General features: G+C 40.2%; 1 protein-coding gene across 8 annotated transcripts in view; it reads left to right on the plus strand.

The window, feature by feature from the left end:
* The window catches only part of PIEZO2 (piezo type mechanosensitive ion channel component 2), a 503501-nt gene that overhangs the window by 475661 nt on the left and 5567 nt on the right, over nucleotides 1-22273 (plus strand). For all 8 annotated transcript variants that reach the window (XM_077492436.1, XM_077492435.1, XM_077492439.1 and 5 more), the window contains 11 exons: nucleotides 3772-3904; nucleotides 5189-5336; nucleotides 8564-8778; nucleotides 8879-9037; nucleotides 10248-10395; nucleotides 11828-12016; nucleotides 15297-15383; nucleotides 16932-17104; nucleotides 17659-17775; nucleotides 20831-20910; nucleotides 20997-21174. In XM_077492436.1, coding sequence (XP_077348562.1) covers nucleotides 3772-3904; nucleotides 5189-5336; nucleotides 8564-8778; nucleotides 8879-9037; nucleotides 10248-10395; nucleotides 11828-12016; nucleotides 15297-15383; nucleotides 16932-17104; nucleotides 17659-17775; nucleotides 20831-20910; nucleotides 20997-21174 — 1627 coding nt within the window. The remainder of the gene's footprint in view (nucleotides 1-3771; nucleotides 3905-5188; nucleotides 5337-8563; nucleotides 8779-8878; nucleotides 9038-10247; nucleotides 10396-11827; nucleotides 12017-15296; nucleotides 15384-16931; nucleotides 17105-17658; nucleotides 17776-20830; nucleotides 20911-20996; nucleotides 21175-22273) is intronic.

Raw genomic sequence — 22273 nt, forward strand, 5'->3', positions numbered from 1 at the left:
AGACATGCAATTCGTTTCCATCTGACCACCCCATAGAGTAGAGCGGGCTCTGTCCTTGTACGCTCTGCAAAGCGGAGTGGTCACAGACCTGTCATCCGCCTGCTCAGCGGGGATCAGCAGGGAGATCCCCCACTGAGCAGGTGGATTCGGCTCGTACAGATCTGCCCCATGTGAAAGGGGGCTTAGAGATATAAGAAATTGTCAGGTGGTTTAATTCATCATCTACTGGAAACTGAAACATTGATAACAGTATTGGGTGGACTAACCCCTTAAAAACACAAAGTAAAAGTAGTGGCATAAGTGTTGTATTGCCACTTTATTTCAGCTATATACAGTTTTTCCCGTTATTTATGTTCTAACCATGGTAAGTTCAATCCACCTCACTTACTGATTGAGATCTACAGGAATGCATGCTCACAATATTAGACATGTCTGTTCTTAGAAAGAACTAAAAGAATATTATATAACATGTTTTGCTGCTTTCTATTCAGGGAAAAGTAGAAACACATTATAATAGCCCCAGCAGGTTCTTAGATCCAGGGGATCAAGCTTGGCAATTTTATCAACAAAGCCCCTAAGGCTCCTTTCACACAATTGGAGCGATCGGGTCTGCCTGTCCGTTTTTCAGGCGGACCAGATCGGGCCACCCATTGTCTTCTATGGGGAGGCGGATGTCAGCCACATGTGTCCGCTGACATCCGCCTGGCATCTGATCCTACAAAATTCGCTGAAAACAGACGTATGGCGATATGTTTTGCCATGCATCCAGCAGGTGAGATCGGATGACAATCGGATGGAAGCAGACATGCAATTCGTTTCCATCTGACCACCCCATAGAGTAGAGCGGGCTCTGTCCTTGTACGCTCTGCAAAGCGGAGTGGTCACAGACCTGTCATCCGCCTGCTCAGCGGGGATCAGCAGGGAGATCCCCCACTGAGCAGGTGGATTCGGCTCGTACAGATCTGCCCCATGTGAAAGGGGGCTTAGAGATATAAGAAATTGTCAGGTGGTTTAATTCATCATCTACTGGAAACTGAAACATTGATAACAGTATTGGGTGGACTAACCCCTTAAAAACACAAAGTAAAAGTAGTGGCATAAGTGTTGTATTGCCACTTTATTTCAGCTATATACAGTTTTTCTCGTATGTTTACATACCGTGGCAGAATTTATGATTTCTTGGCCATTTTTCAGAGAATATGAATAATAGCACAAAAACATTTCTTTCACTCATGGTTAGTGTTTGGCTGAAGCAATTTAATATCCATAACTGTGTTTACATTTTTTAAGTCACAATGGCAACAGAAACTACCCAAATTACCCTGATCAAAAGTTTACATACCCTGGTGATTTTGGCATGATAACATGCACACAAGTTGACACAAAAAGGTTTGAATGGCTATTAAAGGTAACCATCCTCACCTGTGATCTGTTTGCTTGTAATTAGTGTGTGTATAAAAGGTCAATGAGTTTCTGGACTCCTGATAGACCCTTGCATCTTTCATCCAGTGCTACACTGACATTTCTGGATTCTGAGTCATGGGGAAAGCAAAAGAATTGTCTTGGATTGTCAAGGATTTGTGGGAAAAGGTAGTTGAACTGTATAAAACAGGAAAGGGATATAAAAAGATATACAAGGAATTGAGAATGCCCATCAGCAGTGTTCAAACTCTAATCAAGAAGTGGAAAATGAGGGGTTCTGTTGAAACCAAACCATGGTCAGGTAGACCAACTAAAATGTCAGCCACAACTGCCAGGAAAATTGTTCAGAATGCAAAGAAAAACCCACAAATAACTTCAGGTGAAATACAGGACTTTCTAAAAACATGTAGTGTGGCTATTTCAAGATACACAATAAGGAGGCACTTTAAGAAAGATGGGCTGCATGATTAAGTTGCCAGAAGAAAGTCATTACTATGCAAATGCAACAAAGTATCCCACTTATAATGTGCCAAACAGCACAAAGACAAGCCTCAAACCTTTTGGCACATAGTCATTTGGAGTGATGAGACCAAAATTGAGCTTTTTGACCACAACCATAAACGCTACATTTGGAGAGGAGTCAACAAGGCCTATGATGAAAGGTATGGAGGTGGATCGCTGATGTTTTGGGGATGATTGAGCTACAAAAGCACAGGAAATTTGGTCAAAATTGTTGGCAAGATGAATGCAGTATGTTATCAAAAAATACTGGAGGAACATTGGCATTCATCAGCCAGGAAGCTGAGCATGGGACATACTTGGACATTCCAACATGACAATGATCCAAAACACAAGGCCAAGTCAACCTGTCATTGGGTACAGCAGAATAAAGTGAAGGTTCTGGAGTGGCCATCTCCTTCTCTTGACCTCAATATGATTGAGTCACTCTGGGGAGATCTCAAATGTGCAGTTCATGCAAGACAGCCCAAGAATTTACAGGAACTGGAGGCTTTTTGTCAAGAGGAATGGGCAGCTTTACCATCTGAGAAGATAAAGAGCCTCATCCACAAATACCACAAAAGACTTCATGCTGTCATTGATGTTAAGGGGGCAATACACGGTATTAAGAACTGGGGTATGTAAACTTTTGATCAGGATCATTTGGTTAGTTTCTTTTGCCATTTTGATTTAAAAAGAGTAAACACAGTGTTGATTGATAATAAATGGCTTCAGCCAAACACTAACCATGAGTAAAAGAAAAGTTTTTGTGTTACCATTCATATTCTCTGAAAAATGGCCAAGAAATCATAAATGCTGCCAGAGTATGTAAACTTATGAGCACAACTGTAATTGGTATATATTTTAATACATTGTGAGTACATTTGCATTGTCTTAAATGTGTAACTATAGGAGTGCCTGTATATAACACATGTAACGCTGAGGTTCATCTTATTGCATTCCCTGCTTGTGTAATCATATACTGTAATAATAAAACAGCAAATTTCAATATACTTTTGTTCCAACATAAAAGGTATATGATTCAACGTGGTCACAAATATTTGGGGATCAGAGCTGCCCATAGACTTGCAGGCATAATCTGACCATACTTAATTTGGTGCCAAAGAAGATCACCAATGGAAAAAATTGCTAAGGCGCTTTGAATAACCTAAACTTACTAAAATTAAAAAAATACATAAAATAAAAATGTAAATCAGCTTACTGGGTGTATGTAAATGTCAACTTTCACAGGGTAAGAAACCTTATGGTATAAATTCAATTGTAATTCATTTCATTTGACAGAAAAAATAAATACTATATAATATTTAAAAATGATCTCATTCCTCTATGGACCACTATGCATCAATATTCCTTATAGACAATTAATCCATTCAGCATGTGTCTATTCATAACCATAGACAGGTTATGCCCATAGACAGGGCAAGCTTTTGTCAAACTAAAAGGGAGGGGCACAGTAAAGAGGAGAGGCCAGGACCAATTTATCAAGGTGACCATAGTGATTGGGTCAGGTTTTCTAACTCATTCAACTGACTTACACTAAACGGGGTCACTCACAGGCATGAGATCATAACTAAGTTTAGATGAAGATGACTCACTTGTAAAGCAGTGAATAAGTCAACCAACAATGTACTAATTAAAGGAAGACTATCATTCATATAAATATTACTAAAGAAATCTAAAGAGAACATTACATTCATACAGATTTTATGTCAAGCATTTCATTCATTTTACTCTGATACATTAATTATATAGTTTAAAGTATATAAATAATGTATAGCGTGCTTGTTTAACATAATTAATAATTATTGTTGCAATCTGTTTCCATTAAAGATAGCACCAGCACTCGAAACAGCAGCCAGAAAAGCAGTAGCATATTAAGTGTGAAACAGAAATCCAGAAAAGAACTGCTTTTGGAAAAGCTTCGAGAGCAACTCATCAAAGCAAAAGCATTTACTATTAAGACGTAAGAAGCTTAACATTGCTACTTTTTTAATCTTGGTGGTTGTACAAAAAAAGATTATACACGTGCATCCTCTGTGTTCCTGTTAAACAATACATTTTTAATTGTTGTAAAACAAAAACACTTTTGAGGCATTTCGCTAAACATACTATAGAAATATACTAAAGCCTTTGTGTTCAGCCTAGGACAGTGATGGCGAACCTTGGCACCCCAGATGTTTTGGAACTACATTTCCCAAGATGCTCATACACTCTGCAGTGTAGTTGAGCATCATGGGTAATGTAGTTCCAAAACATCTGGGGTGCCAAGGTTCGCCATCACTGGCCTAGGAGATACTGTTTCAGGGGAAATCATTTTTTTCCCATTTACCATTGGATGCATTAGGGCTGATTTGCATAAACTGGAATAAATAAAAATAAAAGCAAAAATAAAGAAGTTACCTTTGGCAACCAATCAGCCTTCAGTGGGACGCGCTCCACTGCTGCCACTATACATGTACCAAAGCACTGTTTTATCTTCTCAAATCATCTACACTGAAGGTCACCACCTTTGAGAGCCATCAGAAGATCCAGGGAGAACACCTGACTTATATATTTTAGGTCGCCTGCATTGATGCCCTTACCTTTGATGTATATCACCACAAGCCTCTTGGACTCATTGGGCATATGCCCTTTTGGGTCCAAGTGTTCTGGTAAGCCTTTATCTAATTGGTGGTGGATTCTCTACTTGCAACTTTCTTCACAAATTGTTCTCACTCCTGATGCCACAAGGATGGTCTAAATTTTTGGTTCATATTTTTTGGACTCACTACTCATTGGGTTCCCTTTATTCGTGAATTCATGCTTCTCTTGTTTTTTTTATGCACAGATTCATTATCAGTGTGAATTTATTCATTAATGTATTTTTCCACACAAAAATTTGTTTTGAGTTTTACATGAACACTTATGGTCACAGTTTATTTTGAGATGTGCTTTTAGCGCTGCACTTTTATTTACTTAACCAATCAGCTTTCACCAAAGGCAGCAAGAAATCTTATTTGTTCCTACAAGTAACAGCTCTGAGTTTGCTCCAGTTTTTGTTTATCAGCTCTATTAAGACTTTGGGAAGTATGTTTTCTTTTTGCAAACAAACCTCAATTTTAATCATAGTTCAGTGTAACAATACATACCGGTAATATATTTCAGAACAAGCTGTACATGCTTTACATCTACAAAGCAACTGAGAACAGGGCAGCAAAAGACTATGTACTTTTAATTGATAATGGGCTATTTCTGCCTTTTCTTCCAGAGTCCTTCAAATATACTTGCCAATCCGACAGTTCTTCTACAATCTCATTCATCCAGACTACAGTGCTGTGACAGATGTCTATGTGTTAATGTTCCTGGCAGACACAGTAGACTTCATCATTATTGTGTTTGGCTTCTGGGCATTTGGAGTAAGTTATTATACTAAAAAAGATGCCAAATTTGTTCTGGTAGAAGGCAAAATTAATAACATATTGTGCAAGATACATTAAACATTTTAATATGTGTTAATTTCATTTGGAAAAGGTCAGATAATACTAACTTTGTTAAAGGAATAAATAAAACAACAAAGGATTAAGGTGCCTATAGACTTTAGATGACAGTCTCTTCATCTGATCATTTTTTGGCTGGATTAGGTGGTGGCATAATGTCTATAGGGCACATTCAGAATGTTTTTGTGGGGGGTGAGGTTTACGGGATCAGAAGGGTTATTAAGACTTAACCAAACATTGCTTTCCCTGGGAGGATTTGCTGCCCCTGTCCTACATCTATGCCTCAACAGAGTGGCTAGTGTGGCAGAAGTGTTCTTGCTTATGGAAGAAGCCACACTTTTTTACAGATGATCAGCTATAGATGCATGCCTGGCTGCATTCCAGTGTTTGTGACCAATTTTAGACCTATACAGGTTTAAAATGTTGGTTGAAATAAAGCAAAAGACACCTCATATTTGGATATCTTAAGTGACACCCAGTTTAATAAAGAGGAAACAAACTTAATATGTAAACCTGTGCTCCCTTTACAATAATGAAATTATTATTTTTTTATTTCTTTCCCCAACTGCTGTCTATAAATAGTGATTAAAATGCCATTCATTCAAAATGTGCTTAAAAACAACTTGTAAATCATCCAAATTAGGTGATGATCTTTAAAGTGTTATGGTATCACATTCCAGCTAAATAAAACGCCACTGTGTACTTGTAAATAGCACTTCTCCTCTGGTGCTTCAGTCCCAAAATGCATACTCACCAGATCAAAGTGACTATTTATTTATAGCGCCATCAATTTACGCAGTGCTTTACACATATATTGTACATTCATATCTGTCCCTCCCCTCAAGGAGCTTACAATCTAAGGTCCCAACTCACATTCATACATACACATACTAGGGCCAATTTAGGCAATGCTCTGCGCCATGAGCCCACATATTTTGAAGCCTATTAGAGCCTATGGTGCTTCAAAAATTCACCCCCCTGCTGTAATTCCCGGCGTCCTAAGAGGGGCCAGATGCCTGAATAGGGGGCGGCCATGGATAGTTTAATGCTATGCATGAAGTCATACAGGGGTGGCATGGAGAGAGGTCGCTTCTAATGGACGTGCCGCAACTGTTCATTAATATGTTTTTCAAGCTACCATGTACAGACAGAAAATCTATTTAAGTGCATAGCACAATTAAATTTTATATATGTTTTTACACTATGTATATACAGTATCTCACAAAAGTGAATACACCCCTCACATTTTTGTAAATATTTTATTAGAACTTTTCATGTGACAACACTGAAGAAATTACACTTTGCTATAATATAAAGTAGTGAGTGTACAGCTTGTATAACAATGTTAATTTGCTGTCCCCTCAAAATAACTTGAGCATCTGTGTGACATCCTCAAACAAAAGTGGGAGAAGCATAAGATCTCTAACATCCACCAGCTTCGTGATGTTGTCATGGAGGAGTGGAAGTGGAATTCAGTGGCCAACTTGTGAAGCTCTGGTGAACTCCATGCCGAAGAGGGTTAAAGCAGTGCTGGAAAATAATGGTTGCCACACAAAATATTGACACTTTGGGCCCAATTTGGATATTTTTACTTAGGAGTGTACTCACTTTTGTTGCCAGTGGTTTAGACATTAATGGCTGTGTGTTGAGTTATTTTGAGGGGACAGCAAATGTACACTGTTATACAAGCTGCACACTCACTACTTTACATTGTAGCAAAGTGTAATTTCTTCAGTGTTGTCACGTAAAAAGATATAATAAAATATTTACAAAAATGTGAGGGGTGTACTCACTTTTGTGAGATACTGTATATTTTTGACACATATTAGTCACATAGCATCCCCCTTTGGAGCGCTTGCACTTATTTAATTACTAAAGCTGGTATGCCTGATGTAGGAGGTTATGAAAAGTGGAGTTGTTATAACTGGCCCAAGCCCTTATGCACAAAAATTACTGCTTCATTGCTCCTCACTGTGCAGCTCCTACAATACAGTGCACAATTTACAGTTGATATAAAGAAAACTGGGACAAAACGATAACTTTTTATTCATAATCCATAAGCTGCTTAATTTATTATTGAATAGGTAAACCAGCCAGGTAAGGAAACAAACAAGCTACAATACTACACTTAATCTGCATACTGCACTGCATATCTAAACCCATAAGCAAAAAATGTAATATACTGCAGATTACTAGTCCTTAGATGTAGTGACTGCATTCATTCTCCTTTTTATGAGACTTTTTCACCTGGTAATCCTATGAACAGCACACTTCCTGTTCCTGGCTGTGTATGTTTTACTCCGGCACTGTATCTATAGAGGCAGCCGCCATGATTGTCACCCAGGTTGGTCTTCAAAGATGTCTGCCTTTGTTCATCTCCATTACAGGGGGTTTGATAGGACTAGTAGTTTATATAAGAAAAATAAGATAAAAAGGGAAGGATAAAGGGAAGGGAAATCAGATCATCTATGGCAGTGATGGCGAACCTTGGCACCCCAGATGTTTTAGAACTACATTTCCCATGATGCTCCACTACACTGCAGAGTGCATGAGCATCATGGGAAATGTAGTTCCAAAACATCTGGAGTGCCAAGGTTCGCCATCACTGATCTATGGGATGCTTAATATAACCACCACATCTAAGGACTGGTGAGAAGCAATTTATTACACTTTTGTTCTTGGGTTTAAATAGCCTTTAATAAAAAGGTTCTTAACCTTTTCCATTATTGCAGACAACCCAGTTGTTTGTCCAATATGCTTTTGTTTTTGTTCAATTAAAACATTGAATCTAGGTATAATTACTGACAAGGTTACTGGCATGTTTTCTGACACATCAAGATTACTTCTCTACTTCAGAGAATCCTATTTCATTTTTTTAAATTATTCATCACCCAGATCCAATACCTCATCATTTCATTCCCAAACCCTCAAGGTTAAGAACCCTGCACTAATTAGTGAATCCAGAGGATTAAAATGAAAACCAGGGAACTTAAAAAAACTTCCTTAAGCTGGCAATGGTAGCACCTGCATTTCTACAAAGCTAGGTTCATTCAAAGCAACACTACAAAGACTAGAGATGTTGACCTAAAAAGTCATGTGAATACTGCAGTTCCCCAGTAAGCATCTAATCTTGTTTATGCTCTCAGAAACACTCAGCAGCAGCAGACATCACTTCATCATTGTCAGAAGACCAGGTCCCGGAGGCATTCTTAGTGATGGTGTTGATCCAGTTTGGTACCATGGTTGTGGATCGCGCGCTCTATCTTAGAAAAACTGTTATGGGAAAAGTCATTTTCCAAGTCATCCTGGTATTTGGAATACATTTTTGGATGTTTTTCATTTTGCCAGGTGTAACAGAAAGGTATCTATAAAAAACATATCCTGGCTAATCAATAGTTGCAATACAATTGTCATATGATGTTAATGGAGCAATAACCCTGTTTGTCTTTGGTATTATACAGGAAGTTTAGCCAGAACATTGTTGCCCAACTGTGGTATTTTGTGAAGTGTATCTACTTTGGACTTTCTGCATATCAAATTCGTTGTGGATATCCTACACGTGTGCTTGGGAACTTCTTGACAAAGAGCTACAATTATGTAAATCTGTTCCTTTTCCAAGGGTAAGTGTCAGTACACAGATTGCACGGTAATCTTCACTTCATTATCACCACGTTTGTCTGTACATACATACATGACGTCAGCGCTGAGAGGCACTCTGAAATCATTTATATAGTGGCATTTTATTTATAAAGCACAGACACTGGGACATCCGTCATTCACAAACAGGGACGTCTGTGTGAAAATGTAAGAGATTTAAGAGTAATTTTAGCAGCAGGAGGGGGGCGGGCACTTGTAAGAGATGACAGGCAGGGAGGGTGGGAGAGAGAATGGGGGAGAGAGGACAGAGGAGAGCTGCAGATGATGGAGGCACTTAAACTGACCACAGTGTCAGGGCTCAGCCATGATAACCTGTGGTCGGTTTACAGAGGGGGGGGCAGAACCAAGTAGGATCAGCCAGGCATTTCAGGTGATACAGGGATACAGGGGGCCAAATTACACAGCACTAGTACTGTGCTGCATAAAATGCTTAAAAGGAACAGCATCAATATTTTTTTTTTTTAGGGTAACAAACACTTTACATGTTTTTCTGAGTTGCTGTTCCAGGTTTAATTTTTACAAATGCAAATCTGCCATGTGTGATGTGGCAGCTTTACGTTCTTGCTTTAAGGAAGCAAGGATTTTAGCCATAATTTTATACATGTGTGCAGAATGGGCCTAAATCTAGTGTAGGTACTTGATTTTTTCTTTGTATCAACCCCTTAAAATCTTTGTATGTCAGAGCTCAAAATGAGATGGAGAAAAAGCAATGGCAGCCAATCAGTTTTGCTTTAGTACACATGTTCTAACAAGGAACATGCTGATGGGAGTGAAAGAGTTATTAGCTCATCAACTGACTGCTTCTTCTCTGTCCAAGGAAAGGCTGGGAGAAGGACCTAGTTGAATCACATAACAGCACTGGAGAAAAGGAAAGGTCTCCACTGGCTGTGCTGTCTAGCTGGGTTGCTGTGTATATTTTAGGAATGCATGGCAGAAATACAAATCCAATGCAAGTAAAATAGCTCCTATGTAATATTCTTCTGTGCATGTAGCTGTTTGCTTGAAGATCAGCTTCAATAGAAAGTAAAATTTAACCCAAACATGTAGTAAGCAACATCATATATGTCCAGTTTTACAAAGGATTAACAAGAAGAAATACATTTCCATGCAGACTTTTCTACAAGGCAAGTAGAACTTTCGATGACTCTAGTAATATGTGATGTCTTTCCACAGGTTTCGCTTGGTGCCATTTTTAACTGAGCTACGAGCTGTCATGGATTGGGTATGGACTGACACCACACTCAGCCTTTCCAGCTGGATCTGTGTAGAAGATATTTATGCTCATATATTTATACTAAAATGTTGGCGAGAATCTGAAAAGGTAATGAATGTCTTGTCATTGCATTATACAATATAAAAATAAATAGGATTGTGTCATAGAACATTATTAGCTAAAGGAAAATAAAACGTACAATTCTTCTTGATGTATTTGACTTTAGTTTTGTCTTTAACATTCTTGGCTACTAACAAAAAGTTCAGAATGCAACTGATGTGTTTGTTTTAAGTATTTAAAAGGAACCCATCAGACTAGAAGTATCTGTCCACACTTGGGGGACGGGTCACATCTGTGCATTGCAGTATCACACAAGTTCTCTGCAACACAAGTATAATGTGCATTGGAGTGCCATTCAAAATGTACAGCACAACAACACATTGCACTGTGTTCCATAGATTTTTGTGCAACACACTAGTGTTGGCAGGCCCATTCACACTGTTGTGGTCTGGATCATTATGTTAAAGTGGGACATTGCCCATAATAATAATGTTCTTTAGTAAGGAACATGCATTCCACATAAATAATTATGCTACCAAAATTAGTGTGTGCTGTAAATTATCTCCAGTATTGTTCCTGTTTCTTCTTGCTGGAGACTGCCATTTTGCTAAAGCCCAGAGCCTCAGAACAGCAGTAATTCTTTAGGGTGTCAGTAGATCGGCCTCTACAAATTCAGCACAGTGCCTAAAAATAGAGAGCAACTGAGCATGTGCAGAGCAGGGTGAGACAACGTGTTACTGAATTTTAAACAGAATAGGCATTTATTTTTAATGTTTTACATAGCTATACCTGCAAAAAAGGCCAGCATGAAGTCATCTAACATGATTAAATTTTCTGACTAAAGTTCCACTTTAATACTTATGTATGTAAACATGGAATGTTAAGGTACGTAAGTATTAAAGTGGAACTTTAGTCATTTGAATGGGCATGAAATACACAGACTAAACTAAAAAAGTGGACGTGCCTACAGTTTTTCAATCCAGCACATCACAAAGTACAGTGCTGTGTTACTATGTGTTGCGGTGCAGTACGTTGGCAAGGTGACTTGGGGTACCATTAACCCCTAACAAATATGTGCAGTAAAAAAAGTATGAGCTTTAACACCCATATGTTGCATATTTGTATCCCTGGGCAGCCTATGTTTTTGTGCTGAGAGCTCGCTCAGTGACAGCCAACCACACTGGTCAGATGATTTTTCCCGCCTCACCCCCATCCCTGGCATTCAAATTTTTTAAAAATGATGGCGTGGGTGAGCAGAAAAAGGGTAGAAATGAATGATACTGCCTTGTATTGCAGTAATATGCGCAGTAACACGCACGTTACCATACTGAAACTGTGTATATTTCTTGCTTATGTATAATAGCAGTCCAGAAAGCTAAAAACACTTCTCTCACCATATTTGAAAACCTGTAAAAATATTTTGATACTGATGTTAGGGTGTTATACGTGTATTTTAACATTTGAAATTGTTCTTCCTTAGAGATATCCTCAGCCCCGTGGTCAGAAAAAGAAAAAAGTTGTAAAATATGGAATGGGCGGCATGATTGTAGTTCTTCTGATTTGTATTGTCTGGTTCCCTCTATTGTTCATGTCTTTAATAAAGTCAGTTGCTGGAGTCACAAACAAGCCCCTGGATGTCTCCATCAAAATCACGCTGGGAGGATATCAAGTAAGGCTTATCAGTGATATTGTTTTAAAATTACCTATACGGTAAAATGTTGCTTTTCTCTACTACTTTTGTTTTCCATAAACAAAAAATAAAACAAGTGTTGTATGATGTGGAATTCCAGATTGGGTGATGTCTTGTTGATCTGTTAGCCCCCATACACACGGTCGGAGATTCCGACAACCAAATCCATCGGAGTTATTCCGACGGATTAATTACGGAAGAGGCCCGGAAGTGATGTTGCATACGCAAGGTCAGACTCAGTTGTCGGAAAATCCAATTGTACATAACGTGATAACGTTATTTCGTTACGACGGGACTACGTTCAGGCTAGTAGCCAATAGCTTTGGTCTAGGAATTTGATCTGAGCATGCGTGGCACTTTGTCCGTCGGACTAGGCTAAACATGATCGGAGTATGTCCGATCAGAGCATTTTGTCAGAAAATTTTACCGGCAAGTTGGAAAAGTTGGTCCGTCGGATATTCCGATGGAAACAGTCCGATGGAGACCACACACAGTCGGAATATCCGACTAAGCGGTCCGATAGGAAACATTCCGTCGGAATCTCCGACCGTGTGTACAAGGGCTTAGATGTCACCATATTCCTTCTGAACCTAAATTTAAACCAAGTGACCCAATCTTAAAGAAAAATTATAGCATATTGTTGTAGTGTTGCCAGTGGTCTCCTAGCAGCCGATCTTTCCACATGCCATGCCTTGTTTTACTCTGTGTATATAGAATCAGTCATCTTGGTAGAGCTTTGGTAAGATTCCACCAGTAAGGAGAACAGTGAGCAGCAAAGTAGTGCCAATCACCAAATCTCACTCCAAATCTCCTGTCACTTTCAGTCAGAGAAAGCAGTGATCTCACACCTCAGATACACTATACACCTACGAGACTGTAGACACAGGAGTACCTATGCACAATCACAGAAAGTGCACTTTTTTATGAGAAATTCAAGACAAAGGGTACATTTTTCAGGGTACTGCTTAGGCATAAATAACACTTCTAGATATTTCCTATGACATAGTAAATTGGGAAAGTGAATGTTTAACTTTGCAGAGTGAATGATAGCAAATAAGGAGAATTTGTGTTTACTTTGAATACCCAATCATATACAATGGAAAAATTAGCACGTCTGATTGAAGACAGTGTCATCAAATTTATTACTATCAGGTGAACATACATTTTGCAAAGTTTACTTCTTTAGCTGTAGCAAATCTACCACAATGAGTCAGCTGACTCACATTATAAGAAAGAGCAGTAAAGAGAGATTACTGGTATCTCCTTAAACATGTAATATTTCCTTAAAGAAGACCTGTGAACTGCACTATGCTATCACATAGGGCTTTTCAGCCCACTATACAGACAAGCTACCCTTTGTTTGCAGCACATCACCACATACTGGTGTGGTTATGTACAGTGCACCAAAGCCATGCATATTTATTTCTCATGTTGCCATAGCTGCTATTAAGGTTAGCCAATCCCCTTTATTTAAAATAGGCCAAGGATACGCAAAACCTCACACAAGGTAATTTGTGATGTAACCGACTCATAACCGATTTGTCACCTGTACCATTACTTCGTACTAAGATGGTAAATGTCAATTTTGTACTTGTTAAAAATGTTCATAATAAAAATATTGGAAAAGAAAAGAAAATATCAGATAGGCCTAAAGTGAGAGTCAGAGGTTTTGCAAATAGAGGAAGTAGGGGGCTAGAGGATTCTGTAGGACAAAGCAGGCTGCACCATCAAGCGTCAAGGCATCTCTGCCTTCTCTCTCTCTCGGATTGGCAGTGCTATATACCCACAGCATACAGAGGAGGTAGTTGAGAGACTAACAAAGCCTGCCCTTTTCTTCCTCCTCCTTGTTTGCTAATACCACCGTAGTCTTGCAGACTGGCAGTGAAGAGTCAGCAGAATTAATTGATAACATGATCACTTACTTGCTGCATAAGGATGATCTTGGTCATGAGCAAGTATTAATTTCTGATATTGAGGATAAGGAAGATAACGCTACAACCATAGAAGTTGGGGACATTAGGCAGGGAGCAGAAAGAGGCCGTTATGTGCCAGTAGCTGATGCTTACTGCCAGGTGGGCTCCAGCAATGAGGAGGGGTGAATGATGAGGTGTCAATACATGAGTGTCACTGATTAAAGAGGAGGAAACCTCAGAGAGAGAGACAGACCAGCAGTGCTGGAGGATTTTGTTCATGGACAGTGGCAGCTTACAGAGGACTGAAGGGGGCAGTTAATCTAATACAACTGATGCAGGCCATTTCACAAAGCTCTGTAGTGGGCCTTTTCCAACATATCTGCTGTCAGAGCAGCATCCCAATAAGACAAGACAGTATCAAAAGGCCCACACTCCTCCTCGTTGTTCCTCACTTTTCACTTCCCCCCATAGGATTTGCCTGCTGCATCTGCTACAACATCTGCAGCCTTTAGTGACAGAGAGGAAAGTCTCACAAGAGATTTCAGAGGCTTAGGATACACCAGATCAGGCAAGGAAGAGGGTCATATGGCCATGCTGAAAAGAGTCAAGCAAAGGCTTAAACCTATGTAGTATTCTTGCACATGTACCATGTTATTCACAGTAGTATGCTTCCTAAGGCAGATGTATTTTTTGTTGCTGCTAGAAGCAAAGAAAAAAATGTCCACAGATCACCTCCATGCTCAGCGTCTTAATGCCAGCTGGATAAAACTTTGAGCTTTACAGCTACTCTTATTCAACTCATGGAACTAACTCCCTTTGCCACAACATTTCCACAGATGAACCCCAGCATCTAAATTGCAACTGCATACTGCAGGGTATCTCTCTTTTTTGACAGTACCTTGTCTGAATAGACTTTAGTGGGATTTGATGTTAAGTTTGAGTTTTATGGATGCTAAGCAGGATTAGACAAATTCCCTATGAGTCAAACTCAGATTTTCGTATCCCTTTAGCCCATGCACACCACCTCAGAGCTGTAATAGGCATGTCCAACTGGTAATAGGCTCCAGAGAAAGGTTCCCCGAAACAGCTGGTCTGTCAAACAAAATCCTGCCTGCTTCCTCCCATGCAGAATTGAACTGCTGGATAATGATAAATGGATGCTAATGGTAATTATACATAACGTTTAATTTGTTTTTGAATAGAGTAATTACTGCTCCTAAACAGGGAATATGTCTGAAACAGGTTGTAGATGCCATAAGAAATTTAAATTGTTTCTGTATGTTTTATTGTTTTACACATTGTAAGTAAAATGTGCCACACATTCATGGACTGTATTTTCCCTTCAGCCTATTTTTACCATGAGCGCTCAACAAAACCAGCTAAGAGATATGACAGAGGGCATGTACACCAGATTTAAAAAAACCAAAGACACTGTAAGTATAGAAAAAGTATAACCAGAGTTGGTTCCTCCCATAAGCTACTCTACATATTGCCATTATTTCTTGGATTGACTTGAATTGATTAACCCACTGCAATCAAACAGGGCAACAAGGCTTCTGCACTTTTTAATTAGTATTAAAAAATAAGTTGATCACACACTAATCATAATCCAGCAAGTCCAGTAGGGTGTGGGCCTTCTTAGAAATTGATATTTTTTAATTGACTTCTGTCAAAGGGGCATGTATTTTTTCTTCAATGAGCAGCTACAGACACTAATCGGTGTATTCTGAAAGCAGTGGGTGCTGGGTTCAGGTAGATGGATAAATTGCTTTGCTTTTTTTTATTGATTTGCTGTGGGAATACAGTGTCCCAGCAGGGGGGGATTCCACTATCCATTTCATTTGTGTGGATGGAGGCAGAGGCTTGAACGAATAAGAACTAACCATGTATGGTCAGCTTAAGAGATGTATGTCACGTAGCATCCTGGTACTGCTAAAGAATACACTTGATAACTGCATAAAATTAGTATTAGTATATCGTGCTCCTCTCCATAGTAGCAACAATGATATTCTGTAAATGGTTAGGGGACATTGTGGCTCTCCCTCTGTATAATTTATTATAAATTCTGTTGAATGTAGGAACAGAGACTGGGCTTTGTTTTCTGGTGGAACATGCTGGAACGCCAAAGACACTGGGAGCAAAGCCCGCTGGCACACTGGAGTGATCATAAGTTGGAACAGGCGAGCAGGAGATAGAGCTGAACTCTGACTGTAGCCTGAAAGAGCGGAAGGGGGACTGATTTTCAATCCGCTCCCCCTCTCCCTGCAGACTGAATGCTTGTTTTGGTGCACCTGTTCCAGTAAAGTCATTGTCGCTGTATAGCAGTGTTGCGAAGCAGAATGGAAGTTTTTTGGGCTGTCTCTTTGCTGGGGTGTCTCTTTGCGGGATTTGCGCTGTCTCTTTGCTGTATTTGGTCTTTTTGCTGGACTGGGCTGTGTCTTTGTTGGATTGGGCTGTCTCTTTGCAGGATATAGCACTGTCTCTTTGTGGGATATGGGCTTTTTAAAATCATCTGGAAGGGCCTCTGAGCTTACTTTGGTAAGTGCTGGATATTTCTAATGTTTTGTGCATTTTACTATGTTGCTTTTTATTTAAAAAGTCCATACAAATTTCTTGCGCAGCCCCCTAAATTATACTTGGTTACCTGTTCTCTAAAGGGGGCGGTGCTAGGAGGTGTGTAGGGGTGGATACAAGGGGCGGTCTTAGAGGGAGGTCCTATGGGTGGGTATTGGGCAGAAACAGGGGTGGCCTAGGGGAGGAGGATGAGTTCCTGCACCTTTTCTATGAGAAGAAAAGCCCTGAACTGAGCAAAACATTAATAGGCACTAGAGTATAAATTGTGACAACTTTTTGTTTTTCTCAATGCCTTTAAACATTTCCCATTTGTGTGTTGTTGAATTCTGTTTTATGATGAGGCTTAAATTAGTGCAAATAAAAATATGCTTCTGCCTATTATAACACAGAGTTGTTTATTCTTTCAGTCTGCTCTTCAGTTCTTGGAAGCATATGGATCAGAAGACATTATTATTGCAGAACTAGAAGGAAATTCTAATTCTCTATGGACCATTAGCCCTCCGAGCAGAAAAACGATGATAGAAAGCATTGCAGATTTAACTCATGAATTCACATTGGTTATTTCCTGGGCTATTCATAGGTATGGATGTGTTTCACAATTCTTCTGCAACTGTCAGCAACATCATATTAAAACTCAACATTTTTATGCAGTACTTATCAATTTGAAATAATATATAAGGTGTCAGAAATCAAGTTGGTTAAAGGAGAAGTCCAGCCTGAGCTTGTTTGGCTGGGCTTCTCCTATGGATCACAGGAGTGCAATCCATTTTGCACTCCTGTAACCCGTTTTCTTGCCTCTAGGCACTCAATGCTGACCGCCTTATAGGTTCATACTTTAGGTAGTTCCAACTCTCCACAGTATGTATGAAGCTATAAACATATTTGCGTTAGTCATGTGTGGCTTAACATAAAAAATATCTGGCTCAAAAACAGAATGTGCTTCCTACCTAGAGACCAGCCAGTGTTCCCCTTTACATGTTTCTGCCAACGGAAAAAAGAAAAGCTGATAGGAAGATTGTAGTAACTGTTCTTCAATCAGACACCCTATATAAAATATATTATCTAAAAATGTTTTCTGCACTTTTATCTGCATTGTTTGCTGTTGGCTCATTTATTTTCTGCACACCCACATAGGAACTTGAGTCTTGGAGCCAATGCAGAGGTCACAGGTGAGAAACATACAGTTTCATTGTCAAATGAAACACGAACAGCCCTGGCCAACATGATGAGATTAAACACTTCAACTCCAGTGTAAGTATGAGTAAACTTACGAGTATATATTCAAAGACTCTGTACTGAATGGTCGTTATATACTGAAGCAAATACACAAGAGCAGGGATAAATAGCTGTGGAAGATTTGCATTGTAGGGAAAATATACCGTAATCCTTGAACTAATCTAGCTAATTTATATTGATGTTTAATGCATTGCAATCTTAGTTTGACATGCATGTTAAACATCCAGATAATACTGCTATTTATTAGGTCTTAGGATTTTCAGATGTTGAATTTTACACCCCACGGCAAATTCAACAAATGTAAGCGTTAATCTGTGTAGGCACATAGTAGATATCATGAGTATTTGGTTTGGTTCGGTGAAGATATGATTCGGTTTGGTTTGGTGAGGATACGATCCATGCACCAGCACATGCACATAACATTTAGATAATCAGGTCCAATGTGTGTTAATCGGTCCTTTGCTAATTCCTATTTTCTTATGCTGTAAATAAACTTGGGATATCAAAATGAACTTGTGGGTGTTGGTGTCAGTAGCAATAAAAAAATAACAGCTCCATGCACATCTCAGCAGCATCTTTTGAGCATTTTTTTTTCTGCTTCCAGAAGCTAATAGTGTTATCCAATGTGTCCATGCACACTATTTTAGTCTAGAAGCATTTTTCAAAGTTCAGCTTCTAAAAGCAGAAAAAAACTAACTTTTTTTGTGTTTTTGGGAGGGAAAAAGCTGCTGCTAAAATGCTGTTAAAAGCTGGCACAAAAACACTATTATCGGCGTTTTTTGAGCTTATATTGTGCATAGAGTCATTGGCTTAAGGCCCCTTTCACACTCGGCAGTGGGTGCACCAGCGGTAAAACGTAAAATTTTGCGGCACTATTCGGCCACTAGCGGGGGGCTTTTACCCCCCGCTAACGGCCGAGAAAGGGTTGAAACCACTGCAAAGCGCTGCTGCAGCAGTGCTATGCCAGGAGTATAGCCGCGCTGCCAATTGATTTCAATGGACAGGAACAGTGAAGGACCGGTCTAGCAGGACTTTTTTTTAGCGTCATGCCAGCGCACTGCTCCAGTGTGAAAGCCCTTGGGGCTTTCACACCGGGGACACAGCAGCGGCTCTTTCAGGGCACTTTGCAGGCGCCGCAGCTCTAAAAATGGCGCCTGCAAAGCGCCCTGAAAGAGCCGCTGCTGTGTCTCCAGTGTGAAAGCCCACGAGGGCTTTCACACTGGAGTGGTGCACTGACAGGACGCTAAAAAAAGTCCTGCTAGCAGCATCATAGCCGCTCCTGCCAATTGAAATCAGTGGGGCAGCGCAGCTATATCGGCAGCATAGCGCTGCTGCAGCAGCGCTTTGCGGTGGTTTTAGCTCTTTCTCGGCCACTAGCGAGGGGGTAAAAGAGCCCAGCTAGTGGCCGAATAGCGCAGCGAAATTGCCGGTAAAGCACTGCTAAAAATAGCAGCGATTTACCACCACCACACTCACCACTCCAGTGTAAAAGGGGCCTTATTGAGAGCTGAGCGGACCCGCCCCCGGGCCAAGCCTGAACACTCGCCCTCAGCTTATTTCCACTAGCCTAATGCAAGCACTTGAGTGGAAATTTTGGGGGCTGGTGTGTGACTAGTATTACACATCTGCCTGCCCACAAGGATTTTCTGTTTTCATGGTCCTTTTTAGCATTCCCGATAAAACTTGTGTGACCCCCCCCACCAATAACAAAAAAGCACGGGACTGCTATGCAAACAAGTTCAACAACATTAAAAAATAAATAAAACTCAGTACTAAACAAGTAAACAAAACCAAAAAAAATTGAATTCAAGGAAACGGAGAACACAGGCCTTAGTGCAGGAATGTATAAGCAGCTAAAATGTGGGGTGCAGTAAGCAGGGGAGGTCAGGGGAGTCCAGAGCCTGGGATGGAGCAGATGAAGCGAGGGGGGCAGGAGCACTGCACGTGTACCGTCAGAAGAAAGCAGAGATTGTAAATAAAGAGAGGCAGCAAATGTAAGGAAGAATTGTGTATCAAGAGGAAGAGGAACCAGCACCGCTCCAGCATGATGCTGTGAACTTCTTCCACGCTCACTTCACACAGCTGCCCTGAATCTTCGTATGGTGTGTGTGCTGCCCACTGGGATTCCCTTCCTGCTCATCTATAGCTCTGAGAATTGCACTCACTCACCTGTCCACTTCTCTCTCCAGCTTCCCAGCATAGCTCACCAACAGGCTGCCCATAACGCCTTGTTGTAGCTTCAAAACGCAGGGAGGATCGGGCTGGGAGGCTAGCAGGCATTGTGGGGCAGCCACAGATTGGTGTAAACACAGGAAAGGAGGAACCAAGGTGATGTCTGCAATTGGAGAGGCTGGTGGGCTGAGGGAGGAGTGGACGGAGTGCAGCACAAGGGCGGCACTCCGCCTGAGCCAGGCCGGCCCACCTACCCTCCCGAGCCAAACCGGAGCACTTGTTCTTGGGTAGAATCCAAAAATGTAATTTACTAGAATAAAAAGATTGCACTTACAACATAGATGCAAAAATTGTGCCTTGTTTGTATGTGTAGGCAGGCACACATACATAAAACCCCTTCTTCCGGGACACGAGTGTAACGGTGACATCAGCGTGACACTCCACCCAGTAAAGCAGTATAGCATGCTTGTTATACTTACTGTGGAAACGAAGGAGTTAATCCTCCGCATTGTGTAAAAAAACTGTTTGATCCAATCTTCTCTGATCCTCCCCATCTGTTACTGTCCCCAATCCATCTGCTGATGGTACAGGGCCTTGGAGGCACTCTACACATGCTCAGTTTGGTGTGTATTGCTATAGAGAGTTTTTTGGAAGGGTGCATGTGATCAGCACAGAGCCAATCGACACTGTCCAGACAGAGGGTCAGGGGTCATTATTGTTATATCCCTTGCATCTAAAATATAAAAAAAGAACATTTGCCTATAGTTCTGCTTTAAGTCATGTTCCCACTGTATTCTAACTAACTAGAAGTTTTAGATGAAAATGATTAAAAAATATGTAAATATCTAAGTACATCACAATAATAGTATATAACAATAATAATTGTTTTGTTCTGCAGAACACTTGATAAAATATATCCATGGTACATAAAAGCACCAAAAGATTCAATTGCAAGACCCATCCTGCAACTCCTTAAAGGTAAGCTTTTTTAAACATATACTGTAGTTCTCCTGTATATGGGTGACTAAAACACTATTGTTTTTAATCCTATGCTTTATTCACAGGCCAAACATTTGTAAATATTAGCGTCTCTCTAAAGAGAGATGTTTTTGGAGATAGTGTTCAAGAATGGTGGGTCCTCAATCAAGCCAATAAGGAGTTTTTCAACAGAACTGGCTTGGAATTAATTGTTTTCAGCGATAAAGTCAGCCCTCCTAGTTTAGGATTCTTGGCAGGTTATGGGTAAGTACTTTATTCTTATACAGTTACTATTGGTTGTTTACTTTTAGACATGGGATTATTCAAAAAAATGGGCTCCTTGGTTCATATTTTTACTGCTTAGAGCACAAAGTATTTTACATTGTTAGTGAACAGCCTGATTGTCCAAAATGCAAACAAGATTAACATGTCTGCCCACTAATTGTAACCACTTGCTTACTGTATAACTTACATATACGGCGACAAGGTGGCTCTACTGCGCCGGATCATGTACCTAGTACATGATCCTGCACTGCCGGGTGCACTGGCGGCGACCTGCTCCCGCTGTGATTATACACAACAGGAGCTGATCTGTGGTTACCGCGGACCCGATGTCCGCCGGCACCTGCCGATCATTAGGTAGAGAGCCAGAACACTGATCTGCCTGTGTAAACAAGGCAGATTACCATTCTGTCAGTAGGGAAGGCATCAATCCTGTGTTCTTGCAAGGCAGAAACATGGATCAATGGATTCCTCTAGTAAAAGCACCTTCCACACAGTGCACGAGCACTGGCTAAGCACACAGTTAACCCTTTGGTTTTTGTTTCTATTATTTTTATTGAGTTTACAGCGTTAAACATAACAACATTTGGTGACTATGATAGAAATCCCAGTAAATTGGCCACGCAGGGCCGTGTACCAAAACACACTTATGCCGCATACACACGACCGGTTTTCCCATCGGAATAAATTCCAAAGCTATTTCCGATGGAATTCCAACAGAGTTCTGCTGAAACAGTCGTACGTACACACGATCACACCAAAGTCCGATCCTTAAGAATGCGGTGATGTACAGCACGTACAACGGGACTAGAAAAAGGAAGTTCAATAGCCATTAGCCAATAGCTTCCATCTCGTACTTGCTTCAGAGCATGCATAGTTTTTGGTCCATCAAAACAGCATACAGACGAACAGTTTTCCCAATAGGAATTGATTCCGTCTGAAAGATTTAAAACATATTCTATTTCTAGGTCTATCAGAATTTTTTTTTAAATTTTTAAAAAAGTCCAATGAGGCATACACACGGTCGGAATATACAATGAAAAGATTCCCTCTGACTTTTTCTGTCAGACATTCCGCTGGT

The sequence above is a fragment of the Lithobates pipiens genome, unplaced genomic scaffold (genome assembly GCF_037356315.1).
Source record: "Lithobates pipiens isolate NorthernLeopardFrog02 unplaced genomic scaffold, aLitPip1_a1.2 Scaffold_19, whole genome shotgun sequence".
Taxonomy (NCBI): domain Eukaryota; kingdom Metazoa; phylum Chordata; class Amphibia; order Anura; family Ranidae; genus Lithobates; species Lithobates pipiens.